This window comes from Notothenia coriiceps, unplaced genomic scaffold (assembly GCF_000735185.1).
Source record: "Notothenia coriiceps isolate Sejong01 unplaced genomic scaffold, NC01 NC01_scaffold00009193, whole genome shotgun sequence".
Classification (NCBI taxonomy): Eukaryota; Metazoa; Chordata; class Actinopteri; order Perciformes; family Nototheniidae; genus Notothenia; species Notothenia coriiceps.
In genome coordinates, this window is record NW_011341894.1 from 321449 (window position 1) to 348581 (window position 27133).

General features: G+C 41.3%; 2 protein-coding genes across 2 annotated transcripts in view; both read left to right on the forward strand.

Moving 5' to 3' along the window:
* cwf19l2 (CWF19 like cell cycle control factor 2) overlaps positions 1-16015 on the forward strand; it is a 23437-nt gene extending 7422 nt beyond the window's left edge. The window contains exons 5-16 of the mRNA XM_010770768.1: positions 5058-5376; positions 6269-6453; positions 7975-8034; positions 8561-8656; positions 10840-10968; positions 11312-11449; positions 14112-14324; positions 14791-14907; positions 15060-15215; positions 15307-15387; positions 15515-15616; positions 15790-16015. Of these exons, the coding sequence (XP_010769070.1) occupies positions 5058-5376; positions 6269-6453; positions 7975-8034; positions 8561-8656; positions 10840-10968; positions 11312-11449; positions 14112-14324; positions 14791-14907; positions 15060-15215; positions 15307-15387; positions 15515-15616; positions 15790-15930 (1737 nt within the window). The 3' untranslated portion in view covers positions 15931-16015. The remainder of the gene's footprint in view (positions 1-5057; positions 5377-6268; positions 6454-7974; positions 8035-8560; positions 8657-10839; positions 10969-11311; positions 11450-14111; positions 14325-14790; positions 14908-15059; positions 15216-15306; positions 15388-15514; positions 15617-15789) is intronic.
* A 4754-nt stretch (positions 16016-20769) lies between these two features.
* The window catches only part of gucy1a2 (guanylate cyclase 1, soluble, alpha 2), a 32231-nt gene continuing 25867 nt past the window's right edge, over positions 20770-27133 (forward strand). Inside the window, exon 1 of the mRNA XM_010770753.1 lies at positions 20770-21994. Within this exon, the coding sequence (XP_010769055.1) occupies positions 21674-21994 (321 nt within the window). The 5' untranslated portion in view covers positions 20770-21673. The remainder of the gene's footprint in view (positions 21995-27133) is intronic.

The following is a 27133-nucleotide window of genomic DNA, read 5'->3' on the forward strand; positions in this document are numbered from 1 at the left end:
GGAGGCTCCGGTAGAAATTGCCGGGATTTGCGTTTTTACCCCCTTAATGTCTGACCAATGGTTGAACAGCATTTCCGAGCACATGACTTGTGTTTAAAGTTTATAGTCCGTTTGAGTTTTGCCCGTGCAAACCGAACCTTCTGAAAAATGAAACAATGTAACAAACTGTGGTCTGGTGCGCACCAGAGAGCAGACTATTAGGTGTGAATGCACCCTAAGACTGCTGATCAACACAGAAGTCACTTCAAACTAAAATAAATCGTCTGTGAGCAGTTCCTGAAAATATACTCATTTCACAGAAGCTCACCTAGGAGTCCAACACTGTCCCAAGATATTTATAGTTTTCTAAAACTAGAAATACATTTCACCAAGTGACACTGGCTCTGTCTTCAGATCTTGTTTTGCAAGCAAAGCCATGTCATCAGCATATTTAAGCAAGCTAAAATGTTGATCATACATTTGCTGTTGAAGATTGAGTAGCAGTGGGGGATGAACACAGCCCTGTGGGCCGCCTGTGCTCACAGCGTCTGACATGCTCCCCCCCCGACACAGACCGTCTGTGGGCGGCAGAGAAGAAACTCTCTGATCCAGAGAACCAACCCTGTGTTGATGTTGAGATCAATGAGACGTTTCAGGAGAATCTGTTTCTCCATTGAGATAAAACTGAGCTGAAATCCACGAATAAAGATCTCCCATATCCCTTTGGATGCTCAAGCTGTCAGTAACTGTTTTAAGCAGGGTCGGCTACCTCTGCTTCTATAGCTTTTTATAGTGAATTACAGTGGACCTATCATAGCTCCACAGTGATGGGCAAGTGTTTGGCCAGAACTCCTTCCATGGTTTTACACTGACACTATGGAGGTCGTTGTAATCCAATCATTGTCCTATTTTCGCCTGACTGAACATGTCCATGATTTTGGCACATTGCATGTTTCTTAGAAGGACTGAAACAACCTTGAAAAATCTTCTTTTCGTTGAGCAGCACAGTCTTTTTAAAAGATTGGACTTGCAACAACTTCGTCTTCATTCCCTTTTTACTGACTCTGCCGATTAAGGTTGTTTCCTCGCTCCAAAGCCTGTCTTAGGTTACCAGTTATGAATTTTCACTTTCTCTTTTTTTAATATAATTTTGCCTCAGAGATTCCCCCCCGCTGTTTTATTTTCTTACAGTAATTACATTGTGCCTGTACAAAATGTTTCTTATTTATTAAATCTGTAAATGTTTGGGTTTACATTTAAAATGAATCAGTCACTGTAATAGAAGTTGTCCATTCCCCTTTCTCACATGAAAAAGGATGACACCATTATGAAAGTAGTAGCATTGATATTACATACACATAGAACACTTGGCAATGGACTTTTAAGCATTGAAACCAATATATATATTTATGTTAAACCAAAAAAAATGAATTGGTACTACTACATAATAATAATAATCAAATAATGGGAGTATCTTTATATCTCAAAAAACGCTTGGTTTACTCTCAGGCTTTAGCACATATGTTGCAATAGGAGCTTTATTTGATACACTCTTCATTCCTTGTGTAGGAAAAAGGATGCATATTTAATCACTGTGTCCTTTCAGCAGCTTGTGTAGATGTTCAGTGCCGGGTTTAATTCATAATGTGGTCAAGCTCCCCAGATACGTTCTCACTGTAATCCCTACCATAAAGCATGTGTGTGTCTTCACATGTTCTTAATTATGTCCTGCCTTAGCTGATGAAGTTCTTATCTACTTTTGAACATTAGTCTTGTTAGAAATTCCCCCGGCCTCTGAAGTCATATATTATCCACACGTTTTCTCTACTATCAGTTGTCTTTGTGTAAAGCACTTAGTTTAGTAACATACAGTTGGACACACACACAGTCTTCACACAGTTCTCAGTCTGTAGTCTACAATGTGTCTTTATGTGTCTTTAACCTAGAGTTACACCTGCAGGATAATTGTCTCATTGATGTCTTTATTTACTTATTGACATCAACCATCAGTTCATTGATGAATGTTTTTCAGGCATTATAAAGCGTCAGTTATCTCCTTTCTCACACATTATCCACTATGCTGAATAATCAAAGAACTGGAACATAGTTCATTAAACCATTGAGTTATTTCTTGCTTTGAAAATTGCATATCTCTCTCTTGAGTTCTTCTGAATGTCATGTTAATATGTTTTTATGCTTTATCCGCATCATACATGGATATTTATAAGAAAACTGAACTCAGACATCGACAAGTGGCACAGGAACTCCTTTAATGAAATGATTGCATCATATATGTTTTACCACATTTTACTGGCAGTCAGCCCCATTGGAGGTAAAGAGTGGGAGCATCACTGCCTTTGAAATCTTTAGTTGTTCTGTGTTTTGCCTCATTAGGCTAAGTTGTTTGGGTAAACCAGCAGCCAGAACCCCTGCAGCATGAAATGAGTCTGCAGTGTGGCAGCAGAATGAAATGAGGCTGTGAGGAGTGTAATAGCCTAGAACGATGCTTCCCAGGATGCAGTTCAGATCCTGCCAGGCAGGGAGGTAATGATCTCTGCTGTGGGGGGGGGGGTGATACCTCTCTCAAAGGCATACATTACAGATAAAACAGTCTAAGAGCTCTCCAGAAAACAACTAAACGGGTAAATTTAAAAACCTCACAAATACCTTTCCCATTAGAGTGTTAGGACTAATTACGAGGGTGGAATAATGAAGTGAGTTAAATACTCTTCTCCAAAGGGGGGCGAGTGGCTCGGAGGAAGATAAATTGAAGAAGTGTTAACAATGCGGTTGTGGATATTAACGCTAACTTGACGGAATGTGATTATTTATTTAGCTTATTTTCAACCGGCGTTGCGCTTGCATAATCGTGTTCGGCAATGAATGAAACTCTTTTTGTAGTCCTTCACTTTTTTAAGTGCCATATCTCTTGGGTTTTAGTCCGCGCTTTAAACTCTCCTCTCTGTCCTTTTACCCTAGGAGTGACAGTGAGGAAGAGGAAGAGGAAGAGGAGCTTCCACTGATGTCAGAGGAGGGATGAACCAAGCAACTGGAGCCAAACTGTGAAGCTCCGCGATATGGCCAACACCAGTGGAGTAATTGTCATTGTTATTGTTTCTGTTTGTCACGTATTGGGTTTAAATATGAGGAACAATCAATCCAACCGGATTCAAACCCAGTTTTTGAAAAATAATATTTTGGATAAAGTCTAAGATCTGATGTGGCCTCCTCCTGGCTCGGGGAAGTGCCCTGAGATACAATAAACTCCATAAGATAAGAGAGTCCTTATCCTAATGCCCTTTTCTCTCCTGTTCAATGGAAACATAAAATCACTTACGTTAAAATCAGAAACATAAATTCCACATTTTTGTATTTTTGTGTTCATTGAGCTTTTATTATTGTTGAGTAGGTAAGTGTTTATCACTTTTCTCTGGCCCATTACATTGAGTCTTTTATTAGCGTACCTCAACAGCCATGCAAAGGGACATAAGCCCTGCTTGATCTGTGCACTTCCTTCACGTGTCAATCCTAACTGTGCTATAGGGAGCTCTTATAGACGAGAGGTTTACAGTGCTGGCCTGTTACAGACCACACACACACACACACACACAACACACACACACACACACACACACACACACACACACACACACACACACACACACACACACACACACACACACACACACACACACACACACTACACCACACACACACACAACCACACCACACACACACCACACACACACCCACACCACCACACACACCACACACACACACACAGCACACACACACACACATCACACACACACACACAACACATACACACACACACCATCACACACACACAAAACTAAAGTGTTATCAACGTAATATCCAGTATCTCCCTAGAATGCAAAGCAAATATTCGAATACCCCAAACGTGTGTGTGTGTGTGTGTGGTGTTGTGTGTGTGTGGTGGTGTGTGTGTGTGTGGTGGTGTGTGTGTGTGGTGGGTGTGTGTGTTGTGTGTGTGTGTTGTGTGGTCTTTTATACTGATAAGATCAAACAGGTGCCAGAATAGAGTTAANAGGGTTAGGGTTAGGCATGTGTTGGTTATGGTTAAGGTTAGGATAAGTCTCCAGGAAATGCATGTAAGTCAATGTAATGTCCCCTGAAGTGATGTATACATGGTGTGTGTGTGTGTGTGTACAATTAATTTTTATTTTGTCAGAGCTAAGCCAGCCACAGCAGTGCACCTCATTGAGTTTTTTCCCAGCAAGGCAAAGACATCTTATAGTCTGTCATAAAATGGTTCTTTAAACTTTTATAATTAACATGAATTACATGTCATTTGTTAGACGCTTTTATCCAAAGCGACTTACATACATTCAGTACTGTGGACAATCCCCAAAGGAGCAATTTGAGGTTGAAGTGTCTTGCCCAGGGACACAACGACATGCTGACTGCAGTGGGACTCGAACTTGCTATCCCCTGATTCGAAGTCCAGCACACTACCCACTGAGCCACAGCCTCCCTCATTAACATTTTTGTACCCATGCAGATGCTTTATTGGTATTTGTGAAGCACTTGAAGGTGCTGTTTTCAATCGATAGAATGTTAATTCTGGCAGTTCTTGTGGAAATAACAAATGAAAAACTGAGTAGATTTCAGTAGAATACCTGACACTAATCCCCTTTTTTGTTTGATTTATGTGTATCAGATGTAAATATGAACAACTTACCAATAGTATAGTATGTGAATTTAAACGTGTGGTTTTAGTTTGCTTGTAAGGAAGCCAGCATACCCATAATGCAGCTGTTTGTTTGGCTTACAGTAACTTAGTAGACTCCTCACTACATTACATTACGTTGACCTGAGGGAAGAAAACAAATGTGTTATTATATGTCATGGTGACCTACTGAGAATGATTAAACAAGTCTACCTTAAGTCCACGGTCTGCTGCTGTCAGTTAGATATATTATTAGCTTTGTAACATTCTCTACATGGCATTCAACAACGTGGTTCGGGTGGGCATTTCTTAAGCTCTGAACTGCAACAGCTAGTATTTTAATATCTCTTTTATCTGTCCTTTACAGTCAATGGAAGAGTTTCAGCAAAAACTTGCCGATGCTGAGATAGCTGTGTACGGACACTGCAGTGGAGGAGATGGAAACAGAGGAGCGAGAGGCGGGTGGAGGAGAGGAGGAAACGAGTCCAGAGAGAGATGGAGAAGAAACGATGGAGAGGGGGAAGAGAGAGAACGCTGGAGAAGGAACGAAAGGGAAAGAGATTCATCACCAACAGACGGAGAGAGAGACAATGCTGGGAGACGAGAGGAAAGGGAGAGGGGGGGATATCGCGGCAGAGAGGAAGACAGAAGTCGAGACGGAGACAGGTTCAGAGACAGAGAGAGGGATACAGAGAGGGATAGAGACAGCGAGAGAGATAGAGGAAGAGAAAGGGAACAGGGTAGGGATGGAAGAAGAGAAAGAGATAATGAAAGAGACGGAGACAGACATCAGGATAGAGATAGGGATGGAGGAAGAGAAAGAGATACTGACAGAGACGGAGACAGACATCAGGATAGAGATAGGGATAGTGAAAGAAATAGAGAAAGAGACAGTAGCAGCGTTTCTTCATCATCATCATCATCCGGCCAAAACCTGAGTCAACCTTCTTCCTCTCTCGGGTCACTCAAAGGTCGCTTCCTCAAACCCTCAGAAGATGATGACAGTGCTGACGGTGGGTTGATATCAAGGCCTTTTCTAAAAAATGTCTGAGTCACATTTAGCTGAAATGAGCACAGGTGTTATTGGGGTGGCTACACTGTACAGTCACAGGTTCAAATCATGCTAACCCTAACCCATTTTTGAAAAAAGAGCAACAACATAAGTCACATAATAACTCAAGTCCCATCACCAATGAAATGGTAACTTGGGTATCTTTTAACCTGGACCCTGTTTTCCCATGTTCTTGTGTTTAAGTGACTCTTCTCTCCAACTCTCACTCACGTTACCACCATTTACTTACTGCAGTCACACGACACATAAACAGATGCAAAAGGTAGTAAATGTTTTATTTCTCTGTAGGCTTTCTTTTCATAATGTAAGACATCGGCAAAGAAAGCTATTTTAGTGGCATGTATTGACCGTGAGGAATGCCTATGCCTTATATATTGGAACCCATTTAGCCATTCTTGCCCAATATTCGACAATTAAAAAAAGTCTTGTCCCCGTCACAAAGAAATGGAAAAATGAGCCCAGGTTTAAAATAAGTTTTAAACTAACATGCCAAGTTTCCTGTGCAGTTCCAGATCGTCGCCGTCCTCCAGCGCGGCCGTCCTCAGGATTCCTGAAACCCAGCTCTGACGATGAAGACTCTGGTCCCCGTAATGCCATCATGCAGACCTCAAAGAAGAGCAGCAATCCTACCAGGGAATCTGCCAGCTTTGAGAAACCACAGCAGGAGAGAGAGAGGGATCCTGGGAAACCTGTGACAGCTCCTCAAGACGGTCCCACTGGCAACAAAGCTTCTGCGTCAAGGTTTGAAGCTTTTATTGTATTACTCTGTAGACATGCTTAATGATGAACAACCTTACCGTATTACAGACAAGCAGCTCTTATTACATGTAAAAGGGTTTATGCCAACGTCTACTACTGTATGTCTTAAATCTTATCAGTCACTTTGTGAATATTGATGTCTTGGGTTAAAAAACGAAATGTTTAGTTATCAGAGACCATGTAGTGCCTCCAGGGGCGTCAGAGCCTCAAGAGAATAGAATCTGCCAGGACACTGATCTCTCTCTTCATTGAGTCAAATTAATAATGTTGCGTCCACGGCCAAATAGTTTGCTTGCCATTAACACAATCCTAGAAAGTTCATTCTTGGACCTACGGATCAGGTAAAGGAAGGCAGGAAGGTGCAACAACTATAGTTTAATACACTTTGCGTTCACACCTGCCTTGTATAGTCCGGTTGAATATCGAACCCTGGTGCGTTTAGCCGCTTGGTGCGGTTCATTTGGGTCGGTGTGAACACAGTCCGAGACCTCTTAAGTGAACTAAACAACCGGACTCTGGTCTGCTAAAATAGGTGGTCTCGGAACGCTTGCTTGCGAACTCTGGAGCGGTTCATTGCTGGTGTGAACGCAATCCGCACCAAAACATAGGAAGCGTAGTATTTACGTGTCACAAGAACGCGGATATCTTCAAAATCTTTAGCGAAAGACTCTTTTAAGACATCCGTGGTTGTTTAGTTAAAGAGTAAAGCAGAATGAAGTGTTGAACAGTGTCGTGTAAAGTAAAAATTCTCCGTCAACTACATAAAAGTACAAACACCTGTCGTCGGTGAAACGCCCTCCTTACTGCAGAACGTCTCTCATTGGATAATGTGCAGCGGCGCAGTCNTTTGGATGCAACTCAGCATTCTTTCTCCTCCAAACACGTCTAGTTGAGTTTTTACCAAAAAGTTCTATTTTGGTTTCATCTGACCATATGACATTCTCCCAATCCTCTTCTGGATCATCTAAATGCTCTCTAGCAAACTTCAGACGGGCCTGGACATGTACTGGCTTAAGCAGGGGGACACGTACTGGCACTGCAGGATTTGAGTCCCTGGCGGCGTAGTGTGTTACTGATGGTAGCCTTTGTTACTTTGGTCCCAGCTCTCTGCAGGTCATTGACTAGGTCCCCCGTGTGGTTCTGGGATTTTTGCTCACCGTTCTTGTGATCATTTTGACCCAACGGGGTGAGATCTTGCGTGGAGCCCCAGATCGAGTGAGATTATAAGTGGTCTTGTATGTCTTCCATTTTCTAATAATTGCTCCCACAGTTGATTTCTTCACACCAAGCTGCTTACCTATTGCAGATTCAGTCTTCCCAGCCTGGTGCAGGTCTACAATTTTGTTTCTGGTGTCCTTTGACAGCTCTTTGGTCTTGGCCATAGTGGAGTTTGGAGTGTGACTGTTTGAGGTTGTGGACAGGTGTCTTTTATACTGATAACGAGTTCAAACAGGTGCCATTAATAGAGTTAACAATTGGAGGACAGAGGAGGCTCTTAAAGAAGAAGTTACAGGTCTGTGAGAGCCAGAAATCTTGTTTGTTTGTTGGTGACCAAATACTTATTTTCCAGCATAATTTACAAATAAATTCTTTAAAAATCAGACAATGTGATTTTCTGGATTTTTTTTTCCTCATTCTGTCTCTCATAGTTGAGGTATACTAGGATGAACATTACAGGCCTCTCTCATCTTTTTAAGTGGGAGAACTTGCACAATTGGTGGCTGACTAAATACTTTTTTGCCCCACTGTATATCTATCACGGTGTGGCTTAAGAGGTTCTGGATGCTTTAACCAAATGTTTTTCTTCTCTCAGTCTCATGTCGTTTTGAAGCCTCAAATTGATGTATCTCACCATTGGAAAAACTGCATTGAAAAAAACATTTTAAACTACAATTCCTAAAAGCAGCCTTGCTGATATACGATTCTCCATATCTTCCAGCATATACATCCATTATATGTATCTGTATAGGCCTTACTTTTTAAGTAGCCATTTGTAATTACTGAAGGACTTTGTGTAAATGTATATTTGTTTGTTTCAGGCCATGGTTGAGAAGCTGAAGTCCCAGCTGGACGCAGCACATAAAGCTAAAGAAAGCCACGAAGCTCGAAGACAAGAAATGGCGACTTCAAAACAGGTGTGTAAATGCAACACGTGAAGCAATCACCCCCACATTAAATAAACATGTAACTTGCACTGCTGATTTTATATTCCCAGATGCAGAAACATTCTAATGTAACTATATATTTACACTTACTCTGAAATCATGCACAGACGTTAACACATGCACACACAGGAATATATAGATAGAGAGTCACATGCACACCTGTTGACCTGGCACACACACACACACACACACACACACACACACACACACACACACACACACACACACACACACACACACACACACACACACACACACACACACACACACTGAATCTTTCCCTGTCAGATTTGTCTTCTTCTTTTTCCTCTCCCATAGTCAAAATGCTAATCCAAACACTCAGGGCTATGTGTTCTCTAGACTTCACAGACACACACACTCTCAGCATGTTGCAGGGGCATCCATCTCCCTCACTGTGCACGAAGGAAAAGTGCTTCACACACACTTGACTCCAGATGAAACTGAACCCTTCTTCTTTAACGTCTGACCGCTTTTCAAAAGGAATTTGTTTGTTTGAAGTCTCTTCGGCTCTTGCCTCTTGCTGCCTGTATGGTCGCTTCTCCTGTTCGGCCTTTGAGCGGACCCTAATGGGAAACAAATGTCTTACAGCGTGATGACGACACTCTCTTACCAGGGGTCATTCAGAGTGTTTATGTGTGTGAGAGTAAAAAAGAGAGAGACAGATTGAGTAGCAGAGATTACATGTGCCATCCTGTCTGTGTTAGAGGCAATTACCAGATAGCGATGGCAGTGCCCTGACACCTCAGCACTGCTTTATCTCCGCTATTCGCCGTTGCTAATGCTCTCTCTGAAACAAATGGCGGTCTATTTCCAACATGAACAGACTCCAGACAACTTTATAAACACATGGGAAGCAGGCTGTAATTATTTATATAACTTGTATATTATCATCTGCAAGTTCGGCCAGATTCATCCCTACTAAGGCTGTCCTGTTCAAATCAAAAGACCAAGGGTGAATTTATCATTAAGATTCCAAAAAAGATGTCATGGTTTTTAGGTTTTGGTACACAAATAAGGCGGAGAATGGTTGATTTGAAATCTTTAGAGATCCTTTCCATCTGAAGAAGAAGAAGAAGAATTTTGGCTTGCCTTCAGTGTTTTGAGTCATTTTTAAACATTGCGTCGAGCCTTGAAAGACCAAACTGTGTCGACCCGTAGAGAAATATTTTATTCTATCATTTTGTTTCTGACAGTCCACTTTCAATTTCTTGTGACTGCCTCCCATCCTCTCTGCTACTCCGCCTTCTTCGTGTTTCTCGGCTGTCCGCCTCTACCTGTCGGGTCCAACGTTGGTCTTCATGCACTTCAGACTGCAGTTCCTCACAACAAGCAAACTTTTTGATCTTTGCTAAAGTGCTAAACTGGCTCTGAAGCAGCGGTTTTATGACATCATACCACTGACGTTTTTTAAACAGAAGGAACATTTTGGTCCCAGAACATTTTGGTTTTCACAACTTTAATCCAGTTCAACATAAAAAGTAGGACTATATTAAGAAAATGGATAAAGATAAAGACAGATTAATTTAGGCTTTTAATTATTATTATTATAATTAAAGACATTATTTTGACATGAGCGAGGTTAATTGAGGTGTAAGGCATTTATATTCTTATGTAGCACTTGTTATTATAACTGCAGCTACTGTTTCTGTCCTAAAAGCCCATCTTTTCTCCTCTTGCCAAATTAGTATTGATGAATGTTCCCTGCTTCCCTTCATCAGCTATGCTTAGGCTTCCAGCATGACACTGATGACAAGTTAGTCATTTTTAAATGTCACAAGACATATTGCAACACACTTCTTCAGGTGTTTTAGATAGTGCATGTCAATTGGAGTCAGCCACATTTCATTTGTATTAAACATTAGCCCAAAGCAAGATGAGATTAAAGCCGGTGCTTATTAATACAGTCATCCATGCTCAAATCTGATCAGCAAACGCAGTGTTTCTGACCTTGAATAGGTTGCAGACATCATTGCATTATTACATCATTAAACATTAGTTCTGAAGAATTATCCGTATCTTGACTCGAGCATCTGTTCAAATGTCAAAAGGTGCATACATAAAAACATTTCAACCTTTTAGTTTAAAAACAAACGAAAGTAAAAAATGACCTGGCTGTGTGTTTTTCTTTTCAGGTCACTGGTCGCTCCAGTGAAGCCCAGGAACTCCTGCTGTTCAGAACTGACCAATCAGGACGCGCCTGGCCCGTCAACGCCCCCTCTGGACCCCAGGAGCCCCACGGGGGACGACGGAAGAAGAAAGCGGTAAAGACAGAGGGATGATGGGTGGAAAGAAAGTAGAAAAACAGATGATAGGAGAGCAAGAAGGGAGGGGATTTATCTACAAAGGAGTTGATCATGGACATTTGCTGCCCGGTCTCCTTCACTGTCTCTTTCCATTTCTTTAAAATGTCCAACACACATTATGAGGTTTTCCCTCTTCTTATACCTCTCTCTTCTCCACCGACTGTCTCTAACTGACGCACCCTTTATTTAATGGATTGTTTCTGAATTTGATTTACAAAGCTTTTAGGATTGTGTCTTGTGTCCTCACCTGTGCTCACCTCAGTTTTCACATTCCTCTCTTTTCCCCCCCTTCTCTCTTCAGATTGAGACCCATGTTGACGGAGAGCGTGTGCGCTACTTCCAGGATGATGACAGTACGGGTCTGAAGGAGATGGTGAGGAGGGAGAAGATGAGCTCTGCGCAGGACCAGAACGCACTCTACTCTCGCATGGCTTCCAAGGTAGGAAACAATACTAATCAACTCGTGAAAAAGCAACAAATATAAAATGCCCCTGACTTTGAGTTGTTCACCTATAGAAATAACAACCTGGTATCCATGTGCTCACTTAATTCCCAGCCTTGCCACCATACAGTCTATGCTTGCTCATTTTTTATTTTAAACCTGGAAACCTAAGAGCTGGTGTTATCACATCATTGCAACTTTAAGCTTCAATCATGGATTCAAACACTGTGTGCACATGATGAATAACTTTTATTCAGCTAAATTAACTAAGCCAGATTGCAATATTTTCAGAATTTTCAACGTATACATTACTTATAAATAGGGCTGTGCAATTAATCGTATTTTAATCGCGATTACGATTTTGGCTTGCAACGATTACGAAAACAACGTAATCAAAATAAAACGATTATTATTTTTATTTAAAAAAAAAAAAATGCAATTTTTTTATTATTTTTTCAGTTGAATTATACTTAAAGTTCAGGTTTAATCAACTCTTAAAAACATACGGTTCACATTTTTTTTTCAATAGATGGATGTTTTCAAAGTAAATGGATAATCGTTTTTACTAATCGTGATATCAATTATTGACCAAAATAATCGTGATTATGATTTTTGCCATAATCGCACAGCCCTACTTATAACGTTTCACTTATAGAAAGTGGGAGATGCAACAAAGGATGGAAGGAAGAAGTCGATTTTTGACTTTAAACATATAATTAATCAGAAAAGATGAATGACTTTTCCCCAGCAAGATTGATCTTCATGTATTTAGAATAATTTGTAGAGTAATTACAATCTGTCTGCAACACATTTATTGGGACAGAACCCACTGTTTCAGAGCCACTGCTAAAGGCAACGCTGCAGAGTAGTGATGAACCCGTTTCCTTGATTGATTTTAGAATAAAAAACAAGTCCTACCCAAATCTAAACACTTTATTTACTACCTAGGAATATGACACATTGAATCCACAACATATACATAAACACATATAGCTCCTGAATGTTTTCACCTTTATATTCCACCATATTTGTGTCTGCTTTCACCTAAAATTGTTTAATCCACTGCAGTGGGGATGTGTGAATCATTTATTACATTTGATTGATCAAAAGAGGCAGCCTTTTAGTATGCATTTGGAGAGCAACATTACGTGGTTGTTATCAATATTCTGGTTGCTGATTTATTTGGCATTTAAGGAAATGTCTGTTGGATAAATGTGAGAAGAAGTGTGATTCCTGCATGTCCTCCCTTGCTCTTTAAAACACGAGTGAAAAAAGAGATAGCGTGTGTACAGTACATGCATGTGCAAACTAAGTATAAAGAAAGGGGTTTGAAGGAGTTGCTATGGCAATGAAAAAAAAAGACAAAGGCTGTGTCGGCGTTTTTCCTTTCTCCGACTTCTGCCCTCATTCAAGTGCACACACACTGCTCAATAACTTGCCCTCGCTCATATATTCATTACACATGCGTATACAAATACTCACACACACGTTCTGCTCCTACAAAGAGTGACACTAAAAATACATCTACAGTTACCATGGCAGGGCTTCTATAAATACCAGTTCAATCCATTGGTCAGAAACGTCTGTTAGGAGACTAGCATTGTCTGGAGATTTAATGAAGTTTATCTCTTAATAAAACATGAGTAGTGAGCCAGACATATGTCAATGTCTTCCACTCTGCTGCTGCATGCTGAATTCACCATTTATAATTGAAATTGCATCAAGAATGTGTCAATCTATCAATAGTTTTGTAAAGAAAAAACATCAGTGTGGAACCTAAAGGTAGATCAAAAAAACATTTTGAATTAGTCTAAAGGTAAGTGTGTGAATGTGTGTGTAAGAAAATATAACTGTGCTCTCGGAGAGACCCGGCACACTTAGGTGGAGTCCTTTGCGCACACACACACACACACACACACACACACACACACACACACACACACACACACACACACACACACACACACACACATAATCCCTCCCACACACATTCCCTCCCACATTGTCACTAAACTAATCACATTTTCACTCTCAATCGCACACTCACTCCTACGCAGCGAGTCATGCACACACACACTTGCCATGCTTGCCTCTTGCTCTCTCACATGCACACAGATTCAAACCTGTTGCCCGGTCGCCATGGTGACAAGACTCAGACGTAGAAACACCAGAGTCGATGCTTGGCATCCTGCCTCACACTGTTAACACACACCAGGGACCAACTTACACACAGGGTAGCTCAGGCTCTCTCACACACACAGACACACATGTACAGACCATAGACTGGTACAGACACACAAATGATGGCAGGCAGACGGCACTATTACGTCAGCACATACATACACCGATTGGTAAAGGAACCAGCCCGTTTCTGAGGACAGTCCTTATCTCTCCGATTTGCTTTTTATGACTTTTCTTTCTGAAAAATATCCATTATTTACTTTAATAAAGCACATACTTAAGTGTGCTCCCTCTACAATTTAGTTGGAAGAAAATACGGTATATTTGTTCAAGAATGGACTCCTGTTAAACTCTTCTCACCATTACGTCTCTTCTTCTCTCTTCTTCCCTGCATCTTCCTCTCTGCTCCCCTTCTCCTCTCCGTCCCCTCCGTTGTCTCGGTCCTCTCCATGGCCGCCCCTTCCACTCCCCTCTCCAGATGATGGGGAAGACAGACGGTGACAACTACACTCTGGATGACATGTTTGTGTCGAGTGCAGCGCAGCGAGAGGGCGAGGGGAGGGAGGAGGAGAGGATGAGGAGCAAAGCCATCGGGGAGAGTCGGAGGCTGAATGCCTCCATGGAGAGATGCCGGCACTGCTTCAGCAGCCGAGAGCTGCAGAAGCACCTGGTCGTGGCGATAGGGAGCAAGGTGAGGGATGCTGCAGGATGTTTGTGGACTGAAGTCATTAGGCTCTTAACTGATTAGTCAGTCAACAGTTTCGGTAAAGAAAATCATTAATCAAGTCACTAGTTAACGCTGTTTTATCCTGGAAAAATGGCGGCAACAGCAATATATTCAATTTCCACATAATCAGCTAATTATTTGATAAATTAACTATTTGGCTATTTCCTCATAAATGATGATTTTGACAAATGTTATCATTTCCGTTAAGTGTCCTCTTTACCCAAAACCCCATAAAGTTTAAAATCTTAAAATAATAAGAAAAACAGACCGGTTGCCAATACCTATTCTGTCATTCATCAAACATGTTAATGGACCTATCATAGCACCTCCACATTGACTGTTAAGAAAGGTAAGAAAATGACAGATACAAAATGTACACATCAAATATATATTTTTTATTTTGTGTGTGTGTTTTCCGTCTTGTGTCCAGGTCTACCTGAGCGTGCCTGCAGGAGTGTCTATGACTGAGGGCCACTGTCACATCTGTCCCCTCCAGCATCACTGCTCTGCCACCGGATTGGACGAAGACGTCTGGTCAGAAATGCAGGTCAGCCATCACTGCTTTACGTCAAAGGGCTAAAGTTTCAATGTCCAACTTCATTTATATAATCACAATCAAATACTTCATTTTCAAATTATTTTAAACAAGAATGATTACAATTCACTGAGTTCACTTCCCTGCTGCTTTGCTCTCCTCAGCTGTTCCGGCGTACTTTGGTGCGAATGTTTGAGTCCCAGGAGCTCGACTGTGTGTTCATGGAAACACACATGGACCCACGCAAAAGACAACACATGGTCTTAGAGTGTCTCCCACTTCCCCGAGAACTGGGCGATATGGCACCCATATACTTCAAGGTGTGTAGTTTCTCTCCTCAATCTGAATAAGGAGAAGAGTAGGGGTAGATCTGAGTTGTTTGGTAACCCAAGAATGTCTGTGTGCCTTCAGAAAGCCATATTGGATTGCGATGAGGAATGGGCCATGAACAAGAAGGTCGTCGACCTCTCATCGAAAGACATCCGCCACGCTGTAAGACCACTTCCTGTTTGCCTGTCTTTCTTTCCGTCTTTTAAATCCTGTGTGTCCAAATGTATTTTTTTCCCCTGGTTGTTTTCCCCTCTTTGTTAATTGTTGTTAATTGTGTAATTCCTCTTAGGTTCCTCGAGGTCTGCCCTACTTTGCTGTGGACTTTGGACTCCAGGGAGGATTTGCTCATGTCATTGAAAATGAACATAAGTTCCCCCATTACTTTGGCAAGGTCAGTGTGTGCATTAAATATAATATATCTAACGTTATCCCTAATGTGTTTTTTTAGATCTTGTTAGTTTTTACCTGTATATTCTCTCAGAGAAACAAGCTGAGCAAATTTCCTGAACTAAGGGTTCTACATTGTTATTGTCAGTATGACAAAATCCCTATATCCCCTCACAGGAAGTGGTAGGAGGAATGATGGACTTGGAGCCGCGACGCTGGAGAAAAATGATAAGAGAGAATTTTGATGACCAGAGGAAAAAAGTCCTGGAGTTTGCAGGGTGGTGGAAACCGTACGACTGCACCAAGACTGCAGAGTAGTAAACACTACACTTCTATTTAAACAAACACACACACACACACACACACACACACACACACACACACACACACACACACACACACACACACACACACACACACACACACACACACACACACACACACGCACACGCACACGCACACGCACACACACACACACACTTTGGTGCAGTAACTGTTGTACCTACCAATTTAGAATTTGATGTAAAATTCTTTTTAGGAGATATTATCTGATAACATTTTTTACTTCAATAAAAAAGAAAATACAACCTCCATCAGGTTATTTGTGGTTATTTTTAATGTTAAATAAACATGCCAGAAGTGGTTTAATGTCCTCATTTATCCAAGACCTTTGTGTGATATGTGTGTAGCTTTGGGGATTGATGTATTATTGAGTTTCGAACAAATATTGTGACTTTATGGTATATTCTTTCACTTTATGCCGCACATACAGCTAGGCTGGTGGCCTGTAAAACATCTATGAAGCAAGACCTGATTTGGAACCTTGTCTGTTCACCATTTTATGTTTACACTTCTCTTGCCAGTACTGCTCTTTCCTGCTCTCGAGCCTCTGCATTTCATGTCTTACTCTATGGCCTCCTGCACCTTGCCACTGTTGCTTCTAAGAGGTTTCAGTGTCAGCACAGCCACATGTTCAAGTGTATACACAAGCAATCAGCATCGACGCCCCGGCATGCAACCTCATCTTTATTACGTCATCACTTCAGAGACCTGACTCATTTTCAGGTGCCACCTAAGACGCCATGGGGCTCATTGGGGCAACTTGTAGGGGCATCATTTGTTTGAATCACAAAAGATGGAGTTACTCTTAGTGTATGTGGTCACAGGGGCTCAAGCTTTAGAATCAGTGTTTTTGTCAGTCTTGCATGCTCTCCAGTGTGACACTTAAAGGAGAGAGTGTATTCCTGTTTATGAATCACTCTTTTCAAAAACCTAACTGAATGACTATGTTACGACCCCCTCCACTCCACTAGGGGTCTATGCCTTTGTGTTCTGCTTGCTGGCTCTTGTTTGTGTTTCAGGTGATCAACCTGATGAGCCACACCTGGGCCGTCGACATAAAAGGCCAACACCAACCCATACTGCCCTCTCACTCTTCTGTTAGACACGGCCGCATCTTTGTTTCTGCACATTGTCACACACCCATACACGCAATCAATACTGATAACTGACTTCCACATTTATTAGGTTTCTTTGAAGACCTTTGCTTTTTGTCGTATTGTAAATAAATATGCTTTTGTTACACTTAACTTGTCTGGTCTCCCATCTTTGTTGCAGCCTATGAGCCAGGCCGTAACAGACTATCTCTGGGAGTTAAAATAGGACCAATTATGCAAATGTCCAGGTTCAAGTTTGTATTTTGTGCTTCTACGATAGTGTCTCTGCTGGGCAGTCAATGGACTGTGTACTATATGTTGTTAATATGAACATCAGAGGGCATCTTCCATCATAAGTCAGCGTTCACAGCTTGAATATGATGTCATCTGAAAGAAAAAAAATTCCACCAACAAAAGGTGTTTGCAGAAGTCATATCATATTGTCATTTTTAGGAAATTAAGCTTGATCTGTAATGCAGTCTTTACTGTAACACTAAAACATAAATGTTGTGCTTTTTTAAACTGATTTGTAAATGTTCAATCCCTTGGGATGATAAAGCAGGTTATTTATATTGCACAAGTGACAGAGAGGCCCAGGTTCATGGGTAATAGCAGCAGAGTGGCGTGTAGTGATTTATGGTTATGGCCAATTACACAGGCTGGGGGTAGATTTATGACCAAGACAGACATTTCTCTCTCGCTGTGTCACACACACACACACACACACACACACACACACACACACACTCTACACATATCTTCTGTAGCTTTTATTTATGCCCTTATTCGCTTGCTTTTTTCCAGGTTTTCTATTTTATTTCCTTTTATGATTCTTTCCCGTTCGCTTTTTTCATTTAGATAGTCAATCTGCTTAACATATTTGAAAGACGTTTCTAACACAAACACACACATAAAAGCTACATATCTAAAAGCCACAGAGAGTGCTATGTATCATTTAAATTCTAAAGGTGTGGGTGTCTCTGAATTTACAATTTAGTTTTATGCTCTAGTGTGTCTGGATGAGTGTCTGCGTATCTCTGGGGGAAACCTGTTTTTGACTCACCGGGGTCTGTCAACACACATCTGTGTGTGTGTGTGTGTGTGTGTGTGTGTGTGTGTGTGTGTGTGTGTGTGTGTGTGTGTGTGTGTGTGTGTGTGTGTGTGTGTGTGTGTGTGTGTGTGTGTGTGTGTGTGTGTGTGTGTGTGTGTGTGTGTGTGTGTGTCAGCGGGATGAACCTCTTATCTTTCTGCATTCCACAACTTCACGTCTTCTCAGAATCTTTTCTCTGAAAATGTGTTTCGGCTCCTGGAATGTTTTGCTTATATGTTGTTTCTTCCACTTTTTTCAAGGATTTATTTGAAAAATCTGTGCCCTATGTGCATTTTAATATGTAAATGTGTGTCTCTTGTCATGGGAATAGATTGTATTTTTTACTGCAACATTGTCAAATGTATTTCTTTTTATTTTAAACGTAGTTTCTACTCATAAAACTGCTTGATTATTGGCACTTTGACAGTCTGCACAAAATGCTACTGCATTAAAGATACATTCATGATTAAATGACTGACTATCATCATTAGGAAATGTTACTCATGGTATTTATTATATACCATAAACATAAGCATAAATTAACAATATAAAGTTTTTTGGTAAGTAGATTGCAAAAAGACTGTTGGATGCTTGACGTATCAAGATACATTTGAACATGAACAAAACAGGGTAATAAGACAGGTATAAGAAAAGAGAGAAATACAAATCTAGACATTTTACTGTAGACAAACCTTTTAAAGTGAGTTTTGAGGAGTGATTTAAAAAGAGTGTGTGTTTCTTCAATCCAGTTGGACTGCTCCGTACCTCATTTCCATGATAATGTTATTAAAATGTGGTGTCATCCATGTTAAATGTACCTATTTAATGAGATTACCATGATACCCCCTGTGGTGCCCTTTCTATTGGTTCTAATTTCATGTCTGCACAGAGACTGAGCTGATGCCCTGTCTGCACCCAGCTGCGGGTGTCTGGCTGCTAGCGGCCTTATCTTCTCTGGAACAGTATTTTATTCCATTGCGGTGTTCGCTTTATTAAATGCCCACAATATTACTGATGGATGACAGACTGATTGCAAAGAGCAAAAGACCAGATAAGGAAAGAAAAGGAGAGACGGAGACTGTGTGTTGGTGTGTGTGTGGTGTGTTAGTGCTGGCTATGTGTGATAGAAAGGGAACGTGTGGGTGTGTGTTAGAGAGACAGAAGGAGCTACATTCTATCCAATGTATTGGGGTCATGCTGCTCCAGAAAGTCAAATGAATTAGGAGGCACCTCCAGGAAATTACACTGCGCTGTGTGTGTGTGTGTGTGTGTGTGTGTGTGTGTGTGTGTGTGTGTGGTGCATTTGCATGATGCATCATGTCTATTTCAGTGTCTCTCTCTCTCTCTCTCTCTCTCTGCGTGTCCCTTTGGGGCCCTCAATGAACAGACATGCTCTGCCAATCAAGGTCAAGGTCATGGCTGTGATTACTTCCAGACATGAGCATCATTCTGTCCTCTGACAGCAGACAACAGGCGTGTGCCACAGCTGCCATCTCCATTATCTGCATGGTGAGCCATATTTTTCCTTTAATATGTTGAACACATTTGGCAGATTGCCATTAATCTGTCTCATTGGCCATGCCTGTGGTTTGATTCAAATAAGGTGTTGCTTGATTTCCATTTCCAGTTTCCACCGGCCATGTCAACATGATAGGAACATGTCAATAATAATATGGAATCTTTTTCAGACTTTATATTATATGTTTTATATTCACCTTTTGAAACAAACCTGATGTATCCCCACAGACATGGCGGGATTAACATGTCGGTTAGCCCCAGGGCAAACATTTGCTGTTGGGCCCCTAATGTATATTGACCCTGTGTTACCTTCACCTGCTACCTTTCTGCATTATAAATACCTATTAGGTAAAGTGCACACAGCAGACTACACATGGCAGTTGCATTAAACTCAGAGACCTACCCTTCTGGAATAATAATTTTAAACGAAAAGATCCATCCAAAAGGTTAACTTTTATCCTTATCGTTTGACCTATGATACTGTGTTGCAGCTGATGGTGTTAACTCTAAAGTGTATTCTAGACCATGAAAACAGTCTTAATATGACAGAGTATAATTGCCTGCCTCCAGGTTTTCTGTGAGTGACTTTGTTCGTGCTAACCTGTCTTTTTAATGTTTTTTTTTTTTTTTCAAATATTTGGGAATATGGAACATGTGTGCACAATAAAACTTGAAATATAATACGGTAAGATCTTGACACTGTCATGCAGTGAATGTGGGACATTTACCTGTTTTTTCAGCTTGGTATACACATTTTACTCTAAAAAGTGTTTAAACTGAATTAAGCATTCGGTGCATTAGAAGAAGACATTTTAATCAGACAAAAACATTAACAAGAAATGAGTGAATAGCAAGATACAATAGTAAGAGTTGCAAAATGTTACAGACACTGAGGTTTTGTTCCATGTGTTGACTTGTGGATAATTCCCCCAATTTAAGAAATGAATGCTTACCAACTTTAGATGTGATCTGCTCACCCATCATTCTGTCTATCTGTCGTCTGTCTTTCTGGTATATCTCCTCTGATTGGTTGCGGTTTGTTGAACTAAAACTCTCTGATTTGTACTTCACATCTCTGATCTCCTCACAGCATCACCGGTGCGTGCTGCTGCTGGCTGTCCGCGCGCGCTCTCTCGCTCTCACCGTGTCCCTCGCGCACCTCCACTCCAGCCGACGACAGAAAGAGACAAGACGAAGCAAATACCAAGAGCAGCAGGAATGGAATATTATTAGTGAAAGATGGAGGAATGATGAGAGGACGGTTAGCAGACGGACAGGAGAACCGCTGTCGCAGAGGACAAGAAGAAGAGGGAGGATGAGAGAGGGAAACAGTCACATCTGCTGTCTGTGACTTTGGAGATATCTCTCAGGCAAAGTGAGGGAGAAAAAGGCAAGACGCCACACTCTGAGGATGGCAACAATTCACCGTGTGTGAGAGGAATAATTATCATGTGTCGGAATTATTGTGGTGGACCAACATGTCGATTTTGATAACCTTTTGTCGCGCAGAAGCGTTTCACTGTGCGTAAGACGGCTAAACACGCATTTTAGAAATACAAAATTGCTGCTAGGGGTATATTTTTTGAAGCATAATTTGTGCTTGGCTTTCCTACGGAGATTTGTTTTGGGGGTAAAGGAGGACATTTTTTTATAAAGAGGCGACCCCCCACCTCCTCCTCCCCCTTACATAAATGTTTGCGTGCCGTTAGTGCTCTCGTTCTCTGTCGACCCCCCTCTCCCTCTCCTCTGAATAGGTTTGCGTCCCACACGCAGACAGTCGCATCTCATATCTACACAGACCTGGACATTATCTCACACGCACGCAAACAGACATATGCATACATAATTATACAGACAGACCTCACCCCCCTCACCCACCCGACCCTCTCACTCACCACTATCTGATGACTCCCCGGCGTAGAGGTGGACGTGGTACGGAACCGACTGTAGCATCATCATCATCATCCTTAACACTACCACTGTCATCCTCACCACCCTCCTCTTCCTCACTACCACCATGTCTTCGTCGTCGCGCAAGATCTCCTCGGAGTCGTTCAGCAGCTCGGTGGGCTCAGACTGCGGGCTGGAAAGCCCCGGGGGAGACGCGGGGGATGGAGGCTTGGAGCCGGTGGAGGAGATCCGAGGTTGCCCCTTCTCCTCTCTACACTCTTCCCACAGAGCGGTGCTCTGGAACGGCCGCAGCCCCGCAGAGAGACCGGCGTGTCCGGTGGTAGAGGAGCAGCCTGGACCCGGGCCCCCCCACAAGAGGGTGACCAGGAGGAGACGGGTGAACCTGGACTCGCTGGGGGAGATCCTGAGGAGACTGACCTCACCCACGGTAGGCTTCCTGCTCAGTCTAAACACTGTACCTCCATAACATATCATTACATATTCCAAACGTGAAGTGCCATACTTATAAAGGCATCATGCATAACCACTGGGATCCTTTGACGAAATCTCTAGTTTTACCATACAATTTGTAGAGCACTCTTCATTAATCTTTTAAAAATGTATTGCACAATAAGATGTTATGAAGCAAATCAATGACCTGGTCTTCAGAGGACACAATTTTGATCGTGTAGTTTTTGTATCAATCTGCTCATGTTGTCAGTGTTTAAATCAGAACTTTAATCAATTTTGTAGACTCATTTGTTATGAGAAAGTCAATGATGAACAAACAGAGATATGTTATCCTGCACAGCTGTCTCCAAAGTTGAGTAGGTACACAGCCTTTATTACCAGGAAAATACATCATTCAAGCTTTTCCACCCTGTGATTATCCAACGCAGACAATGTCTTTTTTCAATCAAATCTGACGTGTGCTATGCTGTCTATGAACAAAAAAAAATCCTCTTTTCATCCATCCTTCTGAAAGCCTGAATCATCTGGCAGATTATATAACAAATATGTTGTTGTGAGGGAGAGAGAGAGAGATGCCCATGCTCTGTCTGTATATGTAATGATGGGAGGAGTGTGACAAGTGAGCCAGTTTGTGTCTCCGTTGTATTACAGGCTGTAATGTAATAAAGAAGCTACTAGAATTGAGCACAATTGAGATGGATGACGTGTGATTGGGGCATTTGCTATAGCTTAGTCAGTCATTTTGGGATTTAATTGCATGTCTGGTAATGTGGACCCTGTCATAGTTGGTCAAATTCAAGTATTAACAAACAAATGTTAATCAAAATCAAATTTATAGGTGATATAATGTACATTGATTGACAAAGCAAACTTATTATTTCCAACCCTGGCATTATCTGAGTCCTTTATAGTATGAACTATACTCAGGATGTGACAGGACATGATAATATGAGCCAGTTTAGATTGAACGGTGACATGAGACTTGCAGTGTAACAGGAGTTTTAGATGAGTTTTGGATCTTATTCTCAGGGATTTAGCAAACAGTAAATTGATAAAGATAGAAAGCATTTCTCATTTTTTCTAATCTGGCAGTTTTGAGCTAACATGGTCTCAAGGTTTATTTATGTTGGTTCCCCGCATAATGAGGAGACTGCTGTGTTTTGCTCAAAACTATGAGGCTTTGGGAATATGTTTCTCCAAATGCGTTTGCTCAGACTCTGTGATCCCATCCCTGGGAGAAATACTGTAAATGTGGCAACGAAGTCTTTAAAGTAGAGCAGTGATTGTTAGCCTTTTTTTGCCGCCAAGGCACAACTTCACAAATATATTGACATTCAATAGCACAGCTAAACATCTGAAGTTGGTGTATATTGGAGAAGACCACTAAGGGCCAACTTCAGCTCTCGGTTGTGCTTTTGTCACAGGGAAAGTGTAAATTACCAGGGTCTTTTTTCAGTGTTTAAAGGGTGTGTGTGTGTGTGTGTGTGTGTGTGTGTGTGTGTGTGTGAGAGTGTGTGTTAGGCTAGACTGTAAGAGCAGCTTACAACTCCCTACATCAGTTTTCTCCTAAAGCATCTTAATGTTTATCCACTTTGAATTTTATTATGGCACCATAAAAGAAAAATACTGCTAATAGGAACATTAACCATGCAGCAAATAGACTAAAAGAAACACACATATATATCTGCTCTCTCACAACACACTGTTTATTAGCTTTTGTGTTCTTTCTCCCCCACACATACACAAACACAGCCCTCTCGCACACACAGTGGCTGCGTGCAGTGGCAGTGTCTGTTGTTGACGGCAATGGACCGTGACAGAGAGAACAGATCAAGCTCTCTGTGGTTGTCTTCACCCTGACCACACTGACCCAGAAGCAAGAACACACACACAAACACTAACACACACAAACAAATTTACATTTATATTTGGGCAAACATTCATTTTCTGTCTCTCTCCCACTCCCTCTCTCAGTTGCGTGTATACACATGGAAGGTGGCCATTGGCTTAGTGACCCATGATGCCAATCAAAGGCCATGAGTGTTGGCCACAAATATAAGTGTGTGAGTGTGCTTATGTGTGTCTTCTGGTAGGTCCACATCCCGATTATGTGGTCACATACTCACTATCAGAGACACATTTCTATTTTTGCGCTTTCTATGATTTCAACTGTTGAATAATATTTAAAAATCCACAAAACATAGGTTCATCTCTGTTATATATTCAGTGGAATTATAGGGTTGGGGGGAAAATGTAATCATGTAAGAATCAAGATTTTTATCTCACATAAAAATCAATTCACAGACATCGCTCTAGTCTTTTGTTTAAAGGAAGCATTTTTCTATTTTGCAAGTTTTTGAGAAACAAAAAGGCAGCTGGCCTTACTTGTCAATTTCATGTACTGTATGTACCAGTCAGAATTGAAAAAAAGAAAATTAAGAAAAACATTTTTTTCACAAGTAATTCAAATGGATTTGTTATTAAACTGTTTCGATCTGTTCCTATTTCCTCCTATATTGGACAATTTCAATTCATGTTCCAAAAAGCAAATATAAAGGAAAAAGCCACAGCAGCAACAAATTTGTAAAACACGATTCCACCTTTATAATAACATAGCACACACAAATGTTTAGATCATGCATCGGTTTCAGCAGACACTTTTGTCAAGTGATTTAAAGTAAATGGATTTAACCTTTTTTCTCAGGCAAAGTGAGGGAGAAAACTGAACTAAGCATTTGGTCCAATCCTTAACATTAAGGTATTGAATATTTTGCATATTCAGACCCAAATATTCACCCCTGCCATGCCCATGCCCTGGCTGTGTTACTGCTAACACTGCATTGCTTCACTGTTACATTATAGCTGAACTATTCTTAGGGACAGCCTGAAGAATCCTAATAGAAAGCAGATTGCTACAGAATTGTTTTCTTTGTACCTGCTTTATTACTTTCCACAGAGAGGCCTGATGCGTCTCATGCTGGGATTTATCTTGCGGGACTCATCTGGTTTATGAGTTTCTATTTTCTTTAGTAGTGGTGGCAGCTCTCCAACTGTGCTGAAGCACCAGTACCCACTGTGCTGTGACTGTAGACCACACCAGTACATGTAAATGGAAATTTGGAGGAGGAAGATGCAATAAAAGGAGGGAAAGGATGAATCACGTGGACAGAGAGGAAGGGCAGGTTCACAGACAGTAGAGAAGAGCATGATAGCTGGGAAAGAAAGTAATGCAGAGCAACGGAGCAAGAGGAATGGAGTGGGTATTGGTGAGATTCTGCTTCCCTCCCTAGGTAAAGAAACTGAGCAAACAAAAGAGACAGAGTGGCTTGGATAAAGACCACAGGGAAAGAGAGGGGAGAGTGTCTTAAGAGAGGCAGAAAGTTTGAGTTCAAACCCTAAACCTGTAATTTGGTTGGACGTTATTTCATCTTCATGGAGCATTTCAATTTCCCTTTCTTCATTTTGCATGCCTCTTCTCTTGGTTGCACACGGTCAACATTCAAATGCTTTATGGTCATTTGCAACATATACAGTATACAGCGTATTTGTTTCCAATGCAAATGTCAGTCTTCAGGATCTTCCAACAGTGCAGCATACAAAATACTTAGAACAGAGTAAGCAAACCATGTACACGTAGAATAAAATATGATACAACAGAATGTTAATGATACAGAGGGACACCACCATAATTACATAATTATATTTAATATATATATTTATTCAGTGACATCAATACGTTTAATTTAAAGGGGCCCTATTATGCTTTTGGGGATTACCCTTTCTCTTGTGTGTGTTACAAAGGTGTTTTTGCTTGTAAATGGTCTACAAATGCTAAAATCCCAAAGTTACCTCCAGAGGGAGTTGCTCTCCCCCACTTCCTGAATCGCCTTAATTGGACCCCTTTTTTCCGGTACATAGTGATATCTCTTTATAACACTTGCGTTTCTATTGGCTAGCACTCCAATACATTGTTTGTGATAGGCTAAGGGATGGGACATGCAGTTGACCAATCACCAGAGACCACAGAGCAGACTGGGCTATGGCTTCAGACAGAGGGTGAAAAGAGGGGCTGAAGCAAAGGCAGTATAAGGAAAAATAAAGCCCTTTTTGAACATCAGAGCATGTAATCTTGTCACAGTAAAAGAACAAAATACAATTGTGAAACCTGAAAATGAGCACAATAGGGCCCCTTTAATACCATGTTTCTGTTGTACCATTTTATGTTTATATTGTCCTTTTCAAATCCTCCCAGTGTTGTGTGTGTTTTTAACAATCCATCCTAAGAACAAGGCAATCTGCTAGGTGTTAGCTGTCAAAGCAGTTGTGTGTGTGGCTGAGTGAGATCAATGTGTGATGGGGTATCGAGTTGTGTGTACAGTAAACATGTCAGCGATTGCAACAATGACGACTAATGATGATGTATGTGTACAGTATGTTTGCACATGCGTGGCTGATAACAGGTAGTGCCTGTGTGTTTGGTCATATTGGAATATTGTGTGCGCACCCTGTAATGTGCATGTTCTGTGGTAAATGAGTAGCTGAATCAAGGACGCAATAGGAGGAGATTACCATGAGAAACACTGTTTCTGGTTTACACGTGCACACAGCGTGTAGGTGGGGGATGGGGGTGATGTGGGGTTTTTCCTCATAAATACGAAGGCTGTGAAAATAGCTCATCTTTCTCCTGCTGTTGCTGGGTTTACGACAACTGTAGCTAAAAGTGAACATATTTTTGTATCATAAGACGTGGCTCTGACTGCAACATGATTCTCCGTTGTTAGTGTTGTTGAGGATATGGATATAAATACAGTGTAAAGAAAAATGAGTCAGCACTGAGAGAAGAGAAGCTCCAAACATGTGCAATACCATTGGTTAGCTACAATATGACGTCTATTTGTTATGTAACCTGATGGTGAAAAAAACTACTTCATATTCACCTTTTGAAACACCTGCTGACTGATGCACATATTGCACACACACTCCTCTTTCTCCTTCATTTTTCACATGCCTAATGTTTTTGTGTGTGTGTGTGTGTGTGTGTGTGTGTGTGTGTGTGTGTGTGTGTGTGTGTGTGTGTGTGTGTGTGTGTGTGTGTGTGTGTGTGTGTCTCTCTCGT